Below are 17,220 nucleotides of genomic sequence, written 5' to 3'. Positions count from 1 at the left end.
TGGTACCGAAATACTGTGGCGTTAGGCCCATGAGAACTGTTCAGGGTAGCTCGTCCCTGCCCCTCTTATGGTAAAACGATGAGAGCTGGGGGGGGGGGAGGTGACTGGTTGTATATGTTGGTTTAGATCCTGGGATGACTTGCTGGAATCTATCTTGTAAATCCCACTCGCGCCCCCCCCCCCCCGTGCTCTTATTTCTTTAATCCTAGGTTATTGTGATGTAGGTGCCCCTGTCCATAATCAATTCATAAGCATTAATAAACTGTCCCTTTTAGTTGGTTAATAATGTTATTAAACCCCATTAATAGGTTGGTTGTGAGTGTTGAAAACTGCCTTGTGAGCTCCTCATGGAGGTGGAAAGTAATTCTAGTGTCAGCCAGGACTCTACGGCTAGCCTCGCTGCCAGTGATGTGCTTATCCGCTCCACCAGCCTCCACACAAAAGAAAAACCCACTGGCACTTGGACAGCAGCTGCTGACTGCGGTAGAAAAAAAGTTAAAATTTCGGTAAAGAAGCTTCGTGAAGTGGCTTCTCCCTACCAGGCAGATGATGCAGCTTTGATTAAAGACAAAACATCCTATATTCCTCCAGCATTGTCAGCAAACAAACCTCTGCCGAATAGATCAACTGTCACTACCTCCAGCAGCGTTACACAGGGTATGTGATCAAACCCCATTTCTTTGGGGTAATTTGTCTAGTCGGCTCCTTTTTCTAGCATGTCATTTATGGATGTATTTATATTAGGAAAGTTGTCTGTAAAGATTGATATGAATTGGTTATACTTTTTTTTTGTTTTCTAATTGACCAGGTTTAGCCAGTTTTGTGAAATACTACTTTGTTTTTAACATGTTTTGTATAAAATATTTTAGAATGTTTTTCTAACTTTGTACAAAATGTCCCCAAACTTCACACACTTCTTAAATATGGCTCCAAATTCTGTGTACTACATTCATTATGCGGATAAATTTGCTATTGGCTATTCATTATGATGAATTAGAAGGAAGGATATTCTGTGTCTTGTACCTTTGGGTCATTTTAGCCTTCTTTGTACCTACAAGGGGATTGCAGGTCCTACTGTAGCACTGTACTGGAGGAAAGATCACAGGCTTTTTCATGCACTTGCAGCTTTCTCTATCTTTAAAATGACAGATTAATTTGCTCTGAGAGCCGGAACTGAATGATTTCCCAATGTATGATGACCATAACCTACTGAGATTAGGAAGAAATATTTATTGGCAGTTTAGAATAGAGAATACAGGCATGAAAAGATGTTAAATATTAAATGCTTTGTATGAATATTTCAAAAAAGGTAATTCCAGTGACCCCTCTGTTTTGGTTACATAATGGTTGCATGTTTAGAGGGACACATTTAACTTGAAAGGTAGTCAGGTTTTTTTTAAAACTGTGTTTAAAAAGAGTTTCAGATACAATAGCTGCCCCTGACTCTTCCTGGTAATTACTGTGATTACAATATTAAAATGAGATTTTTACAGTTTAGCTGTTTCCTCTGGTGTTGCTTTGTGAAAGACCCACACAAACAGCTGAACCCACTGAACTACTTATACAGATGAAACAGTGAAACTGACAAATATACAAGTAAACTGAAAAAAACATAATATATTATTTCCTCTAGTCTTTAAGTTCTAGTAATTCTTGGTGCTTGCTACAATAGTAAGTAAAGCATTTTCAGGTTCGAAATTGAATTTTTTTTAAGTTGATGACATCCCTTTAACAGTGTTTCTCCCTACATTTCAGGTATATCTTAGATGTCTGGCAGCTAAAGCTATATCTTATTCCCTATCATCTAGAAACCACAGTAATAGGTTCATTTAAAATAGCTAAAATTGACATGTACTGTGCCATGAATTTACTGGGCTAGAATGTGCCTCTTGTCTCCTTAGAAAATAAAGTTTTCATTGTTGATCAAAGGATCACACAACTTTACAAGATGTTATCTTTGTAAAAGGGCATTCAAATGCATTACCCCATTAATTTATGTTGATTTCATACTGAATTTGATCCAGAGTTGTCACTGCATCGTTTGCGATTCTCACTTTCAGCAAGTTCCTCTTGTGTGTCAAGCAGGTTTATGTTTCATCTCAGGCATTGTTCATTAATATGCCAGTTCCAGGTTGACACTCTGAGCTCATTTGTGCAATGAGGGTCATTTTGTTTAGTTTAGATTTTTAAAGATACAGATATAGAAATGACTAAGATGTGTTATACCTGTCACAAATGCATAAACTACATACGAATAACTACAGTAAAGTCTCTTTTATTTTAGCTGTCCGAAGTGTGTTGGCTGAAAGAAGTTCAGAACATCTTCTTTCAGTAGAAAATGATTTAGAACCCACGCTATTATCACAGAAGGTAAGAAGACTTACTGTTCTATTCCTGATCCTACTGTCCTGAAGTGTATGCCATACTTCCATTTCAAAAGATTATATATATGATCCAAATTTTAGTAGATCAGCAAATTTCTTCTCTCTCTGAGAGGCTTATCTGATTTCAGCCCTGTTCCTGCGAAGACTTCTGCATGTGCTGAACTTTTATGCACTGGAAGTATTGAAGTCAATATACATGCATAAGTCTTTGCAAGATCAGAGCTTTTATATTCTCTTGTCTAGTATATAGTGATTATGCATGCATCGTTTTCTTATGTTCCACCTATAGCAACTGTTTTTTCAAATTATAGTGTAATTCTTCCTATGAAATTTCTGCTCCTTGAATAGCACAAATCAATATGATTTCCTGAAGACCTTTAATATTATGATTATAGTTTCTTTTGCTTCCTGTCATTGTTCGTTTAAGTAGACATTAGTTCATATCAGTCTATTAAAATTTCTTTAATATTTCAATGTGACCCTTTCTAGCTCAATTAGTTTCTCCTTTTATATTTGCTATATTTTCTGTAGTCTGTATTTGCTGAGATCTGTTTTTAGCAAATCCATTGTACATGGCCATGCATAAGGATAAAATTCTCCTGTCTTCTGTGCTGTGAAGGGACTGCAGATGGGTTTCTGTATAGCTCAGAGTAGATCCAGTGACAACTGAGTAGTGGCAAATAGGACCTGTAGCTATTAGCCCTACTCATAGGCTGAAGTAGTGACTGTAGAGCAGTGGTTTTCAACCTGTGGTCTGCAGACCCCTGGGGCCTGCAGACTATGTCTTAGGAGTCTGCGAGAGGTGACTGTGAAAAGAAAGTTTCAGATCCCAGAAAGGGCATTACTTTTGATCAGAAAAACGGATGCGAATAGTCCCATCTACATGTCAAAACCCAGAAGTATTGTCATTACCATAGAAGCCCACATTTAGTGCCCTTTCTCACATTGTGTCAAATGCTGTGCCATGCACATGCAACATTTATAGTTGAATTCTGTTCAGTCAGTTTTCAGTCTAAGACTTCAAGAGTACAGCAGTTTGAATTTCTAAAGGGGCCCATGCCTCCATATGAAAGTTTTTAGGGGTCAGCAAATGAATAAAGGTTGAAAACCACTACTGTAGAGTACTGTTCTGCAGACCCACATCAAAGTTTAGGGTAAGGTGGTGGATTTATATCTCCCCATCCCAGCAGTAGAGCATGATTATTCAAGGTTTATCTCGGTGAAATAAATTCCATTATATGGTCCCAGTCCTGGAATCACTTACGTATATGCTTAACTTTATGTGCATGAGTAGTTATGATGAATTCATTGGGACTGCTTGCACATGTTAAGATAAGCACATATGTAATTTACATCGCCATTAATGAGTTATTTGTATAAAATCCTTTGGCTACCAATGTGCAAAATAAACACCTTAATATTGAGATTACTTCTTATTTTTAGTCTAGATGCATTACTGTCCAGAAAAATATCACAATCAATATTATTCTAGGTTAGAGGGTACAGAGAGTAGGGTCTCTGAACAGCAGCTTGTATTACTCCAGTGTGGAGGTCTTTATGCCCACATGTTCAGCAGTCATGTCTGTTTCTGAAACTTCTGGGTGCTGATACAAAATAAGACATACTTTACTGATTTATAATTGCATACTATATTTCTTTCATATTTTGATCTCTCTGTGTGTGTGTGTGTGTGTGTGTATATATATATATATACACACAGTGTGTGTATGTATATAAAAAATAATTTAAACATAAATTCTTCTTGATACATGTTGTTAATGTTTGTTTTTCCCCTCACACCTATCCCTTCCTTATTCTAAGGAAACTGCAGTAAAAGGAGTTTCTTTGCAAGTAATGGAAAATGGAAATAGACGAGAAGGTAAGACAAAATATCAGACTTCTATAACCATTTTTAAGAAAACAGCTGTTTTGGAAAATAGCTATAAAATATGTTTGTTTCATATCTTTTCCTTCAGTATAAAAATTGTTAGTCAAGATGTTGCAGTTCGAGTTTCACTAGTAAAATGAAGATATCTTAAATCCTTCTTTTTTTAACAGTGGGAGTTCTATTCTATTTCATTCTGTCCTTTACCATACGAGGTCATATACTATGCTCATCCCTGTAAGATCTGAGCACCTTCCAGTAGTGTATTAAACTGCATTGCCAGAAATCTTGGCAGCCTCCTAGTGCTGAAGCAATGCATGCCTTTTAGTAGAATATTCAAGAGCTTGCAATTTTTGTTTTGAAGAGCTTGTTTGGTGACATTAGCATGAGGTCAGTTACTGCTGCAGTGAGTGTACATATTTTTGCAAGCAACCAATTTCTAGGAAAAGCTGTATCTTTTAAAAATGAGATTTGTTTGGAATCAGCTTTTTGAAAATGGGATTTGTATTTTAATTAAACCGGTCAGATTTGGCCCCTATATTATGGGTTTTTTTTAATTAATATTTATAAGACTTTAACAGCATTGGTAGCATTGCAGTTTCATCTTTTTTGATGATATTTCAAGTTTGGTTGATAAGGGTAATAGTGTGGATGTAATAGACTTCTGAAAGGCATTTGACTTGGTATTGAACAACATATTGATTAAGGAGTTAGAACAATACAAAATCAACATGTCCAGGGATAGATCAGTGGTTTGAGCACTGGCCTGCTAAACCCAGGGTTGTGAGTTCAATCCTAGAGGGGGCCATTTAGAGATCTGGGGCAAAAACTGGGGATTGGTCCTGCTTTGAGCAGAAGGTTGGACTAGATGACCTCCTGAGGTCCCTTCCAGCCCTGATATTCTATGAGTCTAAATGGTTTAAAAACTGGCTAACTGATAGGTGTCAAAATGTTATTGTAAACAGGGAATCATCTTAGAGCATATGTATTTCTAGTGAGGTCCTGCACAGATTGTCTTGGCCAGTGTTTTCTCTAATTTTTTCTGTCCACGTGCAGAATAAATTTTGTTACTTGCACCAATATGGAGGTGATGTGTGGTGGGGGTGGGAGCAAGGGGTTCAGAGTGTGTGAGGGAGTTGGGGCACTGGGTTAGGGTGTGTGGGGGATAAGGGCTCTGGCTGGGAGTGTGGGCTCTGGGGTGGCGCTGGGGATGAAGGGATTAGTGTGTGGGAGGGGGCTCAGGACTAGGGCAGAGGGTTGGGGCATGGGGGTGAGGGTGAGGGCTCTGTCTGGGGGTGCAGGCTCTAGGGTGGGGCTGGGAATGAGGGGTTCAGGCTGAAGAGGGGGCTCAGGGCTGGGGTAGGGGGTGATGGCTCCGGCTGGGGGTGAAGGCTCTGGGGTGGGGCCAGGGATGAGGGGTTTGAAGTGCAGGCTGCCCCAGGGCTACAAAGGGGAGAGAGGACTCCCCCTAGCCCTCTCTCACCACAGCAGCCGGGTAAGAGGCGCCTCTACCCATCCACAGCATCTCTGGCGGGGTGGGGCCAGGCTGCGGGAGGGGCTTCTCTCCCTGGCAGCTCCGGTGGGCCAGGCTGGGGCAGGGGCTCCTCTCCTGGGCATCTTGAGTGGGCCTGGGCTGGACCAGGCTGGGATAGGGGCTCCTCTCCCCGGCAGGTCTGGCGGGCCCAGGACAGGACGGGGGGAGAGGCTCCTGTCCCTGGCTGGGCCTGGGCTGGGCCAGGGGAGGGGCTTCTCTCCCTGCCTGTGTGGTCCTTGAGAGCCTGCTGCATGACCACGCAGCTTACAGGGAACTTAGTTCTTGTCCCTACGCTATTTAACATTTTTTATCAATAAGTTGGAAGGAAACAATCATTACCCATAAAGTTTGTAGATGACAGAGATTGGGGAAGTGGTGAATAATGGGGCGGAGAGCTCACTGATACTGAGCTAACTGGATTGCTTGGTAAGCCCAACTCAAGCAAACAATATGTATTTCAGAATGGCCAAATGTCATACTTAGGATGGGGACTGTATCTTGAGAAGCAGTGATTCTGAAAAAGACTTGGGGGTCATGGTGGATAACCAGCTGAACGTAAGCTTCCTGTTCAGTGCTGTGGCCAGAAGTGCTAATGCACTAAGAATAGAGAAGTTATATTACCTCTGTATATTTGGCATTGGTGCAAGCACTCCTTGAATCCTGTGTCCAGTTCTGGTGTGTGCAATTCAAGAAGGGGGTTGATAAATTGGAGAGGGTTGAGAGAAGAACCAAGAGAATCATTAAAGGATTAAAAAACATGCCTTGATATAGACTCAAGGAGCTCAATCTGTTTAGCTTAAAGAGAAGGTTATGGGTGACTTGATCACAGTCTGTAAGTACCTACATGGAGAAAATAAACTTGATAAAGAAGGTTCTTCAATATAACAAACAGTTATAAACACAATCCAATCACTGGGAGCTGAAACTAGACAAATTCACATTGTAAATAAAAAATACATTTCTAACTGTGAGGGTAATTAACCATTGGAACAACTTATTAAGGGCTATGGTTGATCCTCTATCATTGGAAACTTTTAAATAAAGATAAATATATGCTCTAGTTCAACCAGGAATTAATTCAGAGAATTTCTGTAGCCAAGCTATCTCGGAGGGCAGACTAGATGATCACAATGGTCCGTGCTAGCCTTACATTCTATGATTTTTTTTTCAATTCTAAAAAATCTATTTTTAAAAAAAGTTACAGTGTTCATCAATAATTTTTGCAGCATTTTACTAAGTGATGGATCGAACATGAAAGGAGTTTATAACCAAAAAGTAAACTACATTTTTAAACTTCTTTAGCTTTAATAATCAGATGGTAATATAGGCAAAGAAATCTGTTTTTTAATACTTCTCTCTCACCTTTTAATTGCATATAATATGGAATATTACAATAAAAAAAACTATGTTCTGTGTAAAATTGTTAACTGTTAAAGACATAATTATAATTTCTTCTCTGAGCATTGGCAGTGGTTTTGCTTTCTGTGAGTTTTTTAATTAATATTTGTTGAGGGGGAAAAGAAATAATTGAAAACACAGTTATCCTGATAATACTTAAAATGATGGTGCTGAAGCTAACTGCCCAGACATACAAGACTTCTTTCTGAGTTCTTTTGAATATCATGAAGGAAAACCTTTTAAAGGTCTCATAATATGGATGTAATTCTAAAAATACTGATTTAGGGGATGAAATTCTATAGCCTGTGTTATGCAGGAGTTCAGGCTAGATTAGAGGCCCCCAAACTGGGGCGTGTCCCCTGGAGGAACATTCGAGGGGGCGCGGTGGGGTCCGGGCCAGCCCTCATCAGAGGCAGGGAGGGAGTGCCACTCAGCCCTGCTCCTGGCCCTGCCCCCGGCCCTGCCCCCAGCCGCAGCCCGGGCTCCTAGCCCCATCCCCGCCCAAGCTTTGGCCCCTGACTGTGGCTTCTGCTCCCAGCCCTGCACCCAGCCTTGTCCCCCAGCTGCGGCTCTACTCCCAGCCCTGGAGCTGCCCCCAGCCTTGGTCCCTGGACATGGCTCCATTCTAGCCCAGCTGCAGCCCCGGCCTTGGCTCCCTTACTCCTGACCGCCCCCCTCCCTGATCCTGGCCCTGGCTCCCGCATGGGACTGGAGGGGAGACAAGGGTAAGGGGGGGTTGCAACTATGAAAAGTTTGGGGGCCACTGGGCTAGATGATGATAATAATAGTCTCTTCTGGCCTGAAATCTATTTAAAAGTGTGTTTTTTCTCTATTTAGTTGTCAAACTTAAGAGAAAGTACAGCCCCTTTAAGGAATGGTGCAAGGGTTGGATTGTTGCTATGGGAACCTACTTACAACTAAACAAGTTGGTTTGTGAGAGATTCCTTCTGTTGGGAGTTTGGTGCCCTAGGTGCAATTTGGAGGGGGGTAGGTTGTGTAATCTTAAACTGAAGCACCATGTGGTCAGGTAATGGTCTTGTAGTAAATTGCTAAGATGTTTACTTCACTTCATTTTATGATAAATTATTACTTTCCTCTTATAGTTTTTTTTCTTAATTTCTTTCAAAATGTGTTTGATTCTTTTAAGAGTTACTGCTATGAATTATATAGGGTTAAATAATGCTTTTGCCCCTCTCCTACGGGCATCTAAAATAAATGTGTAAATCCTGAGGTTCCTTGTGAGAATACATCAGTTCTTGAACTTTTCTGTTTCCGTGATATCCCTGTGTATAGGGATAACTGTTAGATTATACGGATTATAACTGTTAGATGCAGTTCTGTGGTGACCTAGAATCCTATCTTTGACGTCTCTGACTCAAGGAATATTTCCAACACACCTCTGAACAGCATACTAACCCACAGAGACCTTCCTACCAAGACTACAAAAAGAAGGATTCTGGGTGGACTCCTCCTGAAGGTCGAAACAACAGACTGGACTTCTACATAGAGTGCTTCCACTGACGTGCACAGGCTGAAATTGTGGAAAAGCAGCATCGCTTGCCCCATAACCTCAGCCGTGCAGAACACAATGCCATCCACAGCCTCAGAAAGAACTCTGACATCATAATCAAAAAGGCTGACAAAGGAGGTGCTGTCGTCATCATGAATAGGTCAGAATATGAACAAGAGGCTGCTAGGCAGCTCTCCCAACACCACTTCCTACAAGCCATTACTCTCTGATCCCACTGAGGGTTACCAAAAGAAACTACAGCATTTGCTCAAGAAACTCCCTGAAAAAGCGCAAGAACAAATCCGCACAGACACACCCCTGGAACTCCGACCTGGGATGTTTTATCTGCTACCCAAGATCCATAAACCTGGAAATCCTGGAAGCCCCATCATCTCAGGCAGGATTGTCTAGCTATGTAGACTCCCTCCTCAGGCCCTACGCTACCAGCACTCCCAGCTATCTTTGAGACACCACTGACTTCCTGAGGAAACTACAGTCCATCAGTGATCTTCCTGAAAACACCATCCTGGCCACTATGGATGAGGAAGCCCTCTACACCAACATTCCACACAAAGATGGACTACAAGCTGTCAGGAACAGTATCCCCGATAATGTCACGGCTAACCTGGTGGCTGAACTTTGTGACTTTGTCCTCACCCATAACTATTTCACATTTGCGGACAATGTATACCTTCAAATCAGCGGCACTGCTATGGGTACCCACATGGCCCCACAGTATGCCCAACATTTTTATGGCTGACTTAGAACAACGCTTCCTCAGCTCTCGTCCCCTAATGCCCCTACTCTACTTGCGCTATACTGATGACATCTTCATCATCTGGACCCATGGAAAAGAAGCCCTTGAGGAATTCCACCATGATTTCAACAATTTCCATCCCACCATCAACCTCAGCCTGGACCAGTCCACACAAGAGATCCACTTCCTGGACACTATGGTGCTAATAAGCAATGGTCACATAAACACCACCCTGTACCGGAAACCTACTGACCGCTATTCCTACCTACATGCCTCCAGTTTTCATCCAGACCACACCACACGATTCGTTGTCTACAGCCAAGCTCTACGATACAGCTGCATTTGCTCCAACCCCTCAGACAGAGACAAACACCTACAAGATCTCTGTCAAGCATTCTTACAATAACAATACCCACCTGCTGAAGTAAAATGAAGAAACAGATTGACAGAGCCAGAAGAGTACCCAGAAGTCACCTACTACAGGATAGGCCAAACAAAGAAAATAACAGAATGCCACTAGCCATCACCTTCAGCCCCCAATTAAAACCTCTCCAATGCATCATCAAGGATCTACAACCTATTCTGAAGGACGAGCCATCACTCTCACAGATCTTGGGAGACAGGCCAGTCCTTGCTTACGGACAGGCCCCCAACCTGAAGCAAATACTCACTAGCAACCACATACCACACAACAGAACCACTAACCCAGGAACCTATCCTTGCAACAAAGCCTGTTGCCAACTGTGTCCACGTATCTATTCAGGGGACACCATCACAGGGCCTAATCACATCAGCCACACTGTCAGAGGCTCGTTCACCTGCACATCTTCCAATGTGATATGTGCCAGTATGCCCCTCTGCCATGTACATTGGTCAAACTGGACATTCTCTACGTAAAAGAATAAATGGACACAAATCAGACATCAAGAATGATAACATTCATAAACTAGTTGGAGAACACTTCAATCTCTTTGGTCACTCGATTACAGACCTAACAGTTGCAATTATTCAACAAAAAAATGAGAGACTGCTGAATTGGAATTAATTTGCAAACTGGATGCAATTAACTTAGGCTTGAATAGAGACTGGGAGTGGATGGGTCATTACACAAAGTAAACTATTTCCCCATGTTTATTCCCCCCCTCCACTGTTCCTCAGACGTTCTTGTCAACTGCTGGAAATGGCCCACCTGGATTATCACTACAAAAGGTTTTTTCCCCTGCTCTCCTGCTGGTAATAGCTCACCTTAAGTGATCACTCTGGTTACAGTGTGTATGGTAACACCCATTGTTTCATGTTCTCTATGTATATAAATCTCCCCACTGTATTTTCCACTGAATGCATCCAATGAAGTGAGCTGTAGCTCACGAAAGCTTATGCTCAAATAAATTTGTTAGTCTCTAAGGTGCCACAAGTAATCCTTTTCTTTTTTTTAGATTCCTGTATCTTATATTGGTCGTATAAAAGTGAAACACTTAAAACTCACTGTTTCCATGTTGAAAAAATGAGTTTACATTAATAAAATCTAAATATTTTTCCCAATCCTAATCTCTCATTTAAATCAGAGATGCCAATTTTTGAAGTATAGTTCTACTCTGTCAAAACAGCTGTCAAAAGGAGTATTCAGTGTAGTTGCAGCCGTGTTGATCTCAGGATATTAGAGGCAAGGTGGGTGAGGTAATATCTTTTGTTGGACCAACTTTTGTTCGTGAGAGAAACAAGCTTTCAAGCCACAGAGAGCTCTACTTCAGGTCTGGGAAAGCATCATAGCTTTTCACAAGGCTGTCACTCTCTATCTGACCTATCGGTCCACATCCTCAAAGGAAACCTGCACAATACTTTCAAAAGCTTGGGAGCTTAAATTCATTACTCTGCTAGAAACTGAAACTCACGGATGGAACAGAGACTGGATTTATGGCTTCTTACAACAAGCTGTAACCCACTAAACCCCTCTTTTTGTCCTATGATTGCAGAGGTGTTAATGGGCCACTCTCTCTTGAACAGTCCCTTAAAATATGTTCTAACTACTTATGCGAAACAACCTGTTTCACCATGCATTTAACTGAGATGCTCAGAGTTCCTTTCCTACACCTGAAGAAGAGCTCTTTGTGACTCAAAGCCTGTCTCTCTCACCAACAGAAGTTGGTCCAACAAAAGATATTACCTCGCCGATCTTGTCTCTTTAGAAAGAAGATCCACAGTTGTACATGAACGATTTCCAGATTCTGTGTGCTCAGCTTACGTGTATAAAGATGCTTTTCTGACTGCCAGCCTTGCAAACTCGTCTGGAATATGAAAGTCAGTGATTCTTCCTGGATTCAGAGTAGCAGCCGTGTTAGTCTGTATTCACAAAAAGAAAAGGAGTACTTGTGGCACCTTAGAGATTAACCAATTTATTTGAGCATAAGCTTTCGTGAGCTACAGCTCACTTCATTGGATGCATTCAGTGGATTGTTCATTGTCAGTGTGGGGCAAATTCTGACCTCAGTCAACCTTTGCAACCCCATTGCCCTCAGTGGAGTTGCACAGATTCGCTAGTCTTTGATGACCAGGATAAATAGGAATGCATACACACACACCCCTATTTTTAAACACTGAGGTTAGCAGATATAACTAAATACATACAAGGATCGGATTTGTAGAGTAAGAAAGGGCATGTTTAAACCTAGTCACTTTTCAGAACATTACTGAGGAGGAGAGACCCCACTGTGAATTACTAAATTTCACAAACTGATAAATAAGCAAACAAACAGTTAAAAATGAGCAAGGTTAATGCATTGCAAAATTTAATTTAGTCATTGCTTTTCAAGTGCAGTTTAACCTTATCTGATACTACTTAGTATATTAAGAGAAGATCCATCCTTTGTGCAGCCCTCAGGGTGGGGTAAAGGAGGACCGAGCCCTTCTTATCAAGGTGCAACATATGTGTTTTGTTAAATAATGTACAGTAGTATTGATAATGAGATCTTACTACAACTTCTGTTAAATCTTTGCTGAGAGGGAGGTAGAAGGCTGCTCTGTTGTGTGTGCATTATAAAATGTGCAGATTAGCAATATGCATATTAGCAAGGTTGTATTGTAACATAGTTTATCTATAGCAAGCAGTGCTGCTTACTCTGAATTTTCAAGATCCTTTACTAAGTAAACTTGGTGCAGCTTGCTTATGACTGTTGGATTTGGGGTCCTCTGTGATGCACAATGGGGTAGAATCCTGATTAGGGGACCTTCTAGAGCATTTGATGGTGGGTGAAGGCTTTTGTTGCACTTTATGATAGCACAGGAAAAACTAATATTAATATTATGCAGTTTTAGTTCATTTTTGTTTATTAGAAAGTTTCGGTTAGAGTTTGTACAATTTAAATGTATATGTCATGTGCTGCACACATTCAAAACTGTCATTATTTTGACAGCATTCTCAAATTATTCAATGCTTTATGTGAGAGAAAATAAATTCGTAGTTATTCTCATAGTGCGTTGGGTTGTCTTATCACTGACTATCTTTAAAATGCAGTAGTGAATGATACTCAGATTTTTTAGCCCTGTGTTAAATGATGCCTAATGTTTGTCTTTTCATAACTTGAAGCTATTACCTGTGAAGAAAACTATTTACACACTGAAATAATGTGGCTTGTGTATTGAGCTGTGATGTACTTTATACCAAATTTCTACATGTTACTGAAATAACTTTGTTTTTACCTTTATAAAATGAGACCTGAAAATTAAATTGACAAAGTGTATATTATATTCTTGTTTCACAGATGATGATATATTTATTTCTCAGTACACTACTGGCGAGAAAGAAGCTTTGCGCGCTGTGTTAAAACAGAGGTAAGTTTGAGCTGTGAATAATGTCTCAGCTGTTCAGTTTCTATTAAGATATGTGGTTCCTGGTTTCCCTGATCCCTCTTAGTAGCACTGGTAAAAGGAAAATGGTTCTTTATTCTCCTCCATTAATATTCCGTTTATACTTGTGGAACTGTTTTTTTCAGAACTCATTTTCTGGTTTGAAGTCTATCTGCCCTACAGTGTCTTTACTATTTTGTACAATTATTTTTCTGTAATGCTTTCAAAAACCTTTTGGAATAATGCCTTCGTGATACAAAAAATGGGGCAGGAATTGTTCTGATTTATTTAGTTCCCAAAGCATGCTAGGCATTTTACAAACAAATAAGGAGATAAGGTCCCTGCCGCTAGCAGCCTTAAACTTGGACTGTTGCCTGGTTACAGTCAAGTCTATACCACAGTCTAGAACTGCATATGTAATTGAATTAGGTGACAGCCAGCTTGTCACCCCATAGTGTGTCATGGTTGCAGTAATACCATAGACAGACCATGCCCTTAATATTACAAACATTAACAAATGGTACCTCTGAAACAAATCTTTATTATCTTGTTGCAATAAAGATTTAAGTAAAATTCTTCAGTGTCAGCTATGTGGTAGAAATGTGTAATTTTTCTTTAAAGGAAGTTTATTGTTGGAGAAGCCATAAATGCCTGTATGAGTGTGACCCAAGGACCTCTTGATGCCAACTGGCAAAGGGCACTGAGGTACATAAGGGTTACAGGAATCCCCTGGGTCTGATATCTACATGCTGGTCCAGCAAAGAATATCATGTAAGGTCTGTAATGAAAGTGTCATACTGGAAATCATAGTCATTGTGAGATGTACGTACAGAAAACATGTGAAGTTACGTATAGATACTAAAAATTATGTTCTTTGGGTCTGTGAGTTAAGACAGGTCCCCAAAAGATAATCCACATACTCCTGGCAGGGAGATGGGAAGAGATGCTTATCTCACTCTGGCTGGTGATGTGCAAATTAAGTATTGTGTGGTTCTCAATGGATGCCCATTTACAGACGGAGCAAAATACCAATCAATAGATTGTGGAGGTTGTAGGAAAAAACAAAACTAGCAAGAGTTATCCTGTTTAGGAGTAGGACAATGAACTTCTGAAACTATATCTGGGTGCAGATGAACCCCCAAGTCATCCCTTCATTCTGTAAGGACAAGTTGCCATTGGAGTCTATCTTATGAGAAGGGATTTCATCCAACGTGACTAAAATGCTTGGAAAAAGACTTTCTTGTAAGGGATAGGGAATGCCTTGTGTATTAAGCTTAGTCTGTAGAAAGCATGTTATGATTCCTTTTTGTATGTAACTACTTGTTTCCTGTATTCTCATTCTTTCACTTGAATCACTGTTCTTTGAAAATAAATGTATTCTTGTTTTCACTATAAGTAAAGTATATCTAAGTGTTGTGTATTAAGTTAAAAGAAAAGAAGTACTTGTGGCATATTAGAGACTAACCAATTTATTTGCGCATAAGCTTTCATGAGCTACAGCTCACTTCATCAGATGCATTCAGTGGAAAATACAGGGGAGCTGTATGCATCCGATGAAGTGAGCTATAGCTCACGAAAGCTTATGCTCAAATAAATTTGTTAGTCTCTAAGGTGCCACAAGTACTCCTTTTCTTTTTGCGAATACAGACTAACACGGCTGCTACTCTGAAACCGTGTATTAAGTTGATTCTTACAACCTGATTTGTACTATTCCTTTGGAGGTAGCGAATCTAGGAGTTCTGTGAGTGTCCAGTTAAATGGGGGCGGAACACTTCAGAGGAACATTTGGAAGGCTTGCGGGTTGGTGTGTGTGTTGCTAACCTGTACAGAGAGAGAGTAAGGCCTGCGGAGACCTGGAAGGCAGCTTGTGTTGCCAGAGTCTGGGTGGTTTCAGGGAGGTGCTCCATAGCAGGCACAGACAAGATATCCTCATGCTAAGGGCAGGTGGTGGTGAGGTCCCTCACAATCCTGGGTATCCCTGGAAAACCTCACAATGGCTAATAGTGCTGAAGAAAGGCTAGTTTATGGGGAAGGAGGGAACGGGAACGTTATGCTTGATCAGGAATTGACAAGAATGCCATTCACAGGAAGATATGTTTTGTATTTATAGAACCCAAAACCCTCCTGTATTTAAGGAGGTGAAGGTACAGCTTTTAGAAAATGTATCTACGGAAAAGAAAAAGGGTGCTCAAGATACCAGGTCAGCACACAGCAATATAGATTCAGCTACAACCATCGCGGCAGCCACAGCGGCTGCCATTGCTACAACAGCTCCACTTCTCAAAGTAAGACTTTTTTTGGTAAAATTAGTTCTCTATCAAGTTAAATAGTAGAAATAATAAATAACTCTGAGGTGGCTAGTAGTGAAGCTCCCAATGTCTTTCATTTGTATCCTCTTCATATATGCTCACAGTCATCTCAATGAACAGCATGGCTCATTGGGTGGGTAGGAGGGGATGACAAAACGATACAAACACTGGGTGTGTTCAGTGAGATCTGTTCTATGTATTTGTAGGTTTGACTCAAGGGCCTCTTGATGCCAATAGCAGAAGGCACAAGGTACACTGGGGTACAGGGATCTTCTGGATTTACCAGAAGGGGACATGTAAGATCTCTACTGGAAGTCTGTGTCCCTCTTGTCATCTTAATTATTGTGAGATGTATATACAGAAAATATGTGAGACATTTGTGTGTGTGTGTGTCTCTCTCTCTCTCTATATATATAATACACACACACACACACACACACACACACACACACACACACACACGGTAGCGTGCCTTGAGACAAACATGAAAGGAAGATCTCAGACATCCTGGTTGACAGTGCTGGGGAAAGGACTTGGAGTAAGCTATTCTGTAGGAGTTAGGGGAATGTCCTGTGAGTGAAGCTGAGGTTCTAGAAAGCATATTATTATTTTGTTTTATGTGTAATCATTTGTTTCCAATATTCTTATTGTCAGTTGAGTCTCAGTTCTTTGATATATTTACAGTGAAAGCAAGAATAAGTTTATCTAAGTGACAGGTTTCAGAGTAACAGCTGTGTTAGTCTATATTCGCAAAGAGAAAAGGAGTACGTGTGGCACCTTAGAGACTAACCAATTTATTTGAGCATAAGTTTTCGTGAGCTACAGCTCACTTCATCGGATGCATACTGTGGAAACTGCAGAAAACATTATATACACGGAGACCATGAAACAATACCTCCTGCCACCCCACACTCCTGCTGGTAATAGCTTATCTAAAGTGATCACTCTCCTTACAATGTGTATGATAATCAAGTTGGGCCATTTCCAGCACAAATCCAGGTTTTCTTGCTGGAGTCTGGATTTGAAGTTTTTTTGTTTTAAGATAGCGACCTTCATGTCTGTAATTGCGTGACCAGAGAGATTGAAGTGTTCTCCGACTGGTTTATGAATGTTATAATTCTTGACATCTGATTTGTGTCCATTTATTCTTTTACGTAGAGACTGTCCAGTTTGACCAATGTACATGGCAGAGGGGCATGGCCTGTCTCCCAAGATTTGTGAGAGGAGTGGGTCATTCTTCAGGATAGGTTGTAGATCCTTAATAATGCGTTGGAGGGGTTTTAGTTGGGGGCTGAAGGTGACGGCTAGTGGCGTTCTGTTATTTTCTTTGTTGGGCCTGTCCTGTAGTAGGTGACTTCTGGGAACTCTTCTGGCTCTATCAATCTGTTTCTTCGCTTCCACAGGTAGGTATTGTAGATGTAAGAATGCTTGATAGAGATCTTGTAGGTGTTTGTCTCTGTCTGAGGGGTTGGAGCAAATGCGGTTGTATCGCAGAGCTTGGCTGTAGACAATGGATCGTGTGGTGTGGTCAGGGTGAAAGCTGAAGGCATGTAGGTAGGAATAGCGGTCAGTAGGTTGCCAGTATAGGGTGGTGTTTATG

General features: G+C 40.9%; 1 protein-coding gene across 7 annotated transcripts in view; it reads left to right on the top strand.

Moving 5' to 3' along the window:
- The first annotated feature begins 323 nt into the window (after window positions 1-323).
- The window catches only part of KIAA0586 (KIAA0586 ortholog), a 131,453-nt gene continuing 114,556 nt past the window's right edge, over window positions 324-17,220 (top strand). For all 7 annotated transcript variants that reach the window (XR_013346450.1, XM_077819546.1, XM_077819550.1 and 4 more), the window contains exons 1-5: window positions 324-657; window positions 2,285-2,370; window positions 4,206-4,263; window positions 13,227-13,296; window positions 15,422-15,596. Coding sequence is in view for 6 of the 7 variants with exons in the window: in XM_077819546.1 (XP_077675672.1) it covers window positions 348-657; window positions 2,285-2,370; window positions 4,206-4,263; window positions 13,227-13,296; window positions 15,422-15,596 (699 nt within the window). In the remaining variant the exon portion in view is untranslated. The remainder of the gene's footprint in view (window positions 658-2,284; window positions 2,371-4,205; window positions 4,264-13,226; window positions 13,297-15,421; window positions 15,597-17,220) is intronic.

Source organism: Eretmochelys imbricata, chromosome 6, assembly GCF_965152235.1.
Source record: "Eretmochelys imbricata isolate rEreImb1 chromosome 6, rEreImb1.hap1, whole genome shotgun sequence".
Lineage (NCBI taxonomy): Eukaryota > Metazoa > Chordata > Testudines > Cheloniidae > Eretmochelys > Eretmochelys imbricata.
Note: the sequence above shows the minus strand (reverse complement) of the source record. Positions and strands in the feature narration are given on the sequence as shown.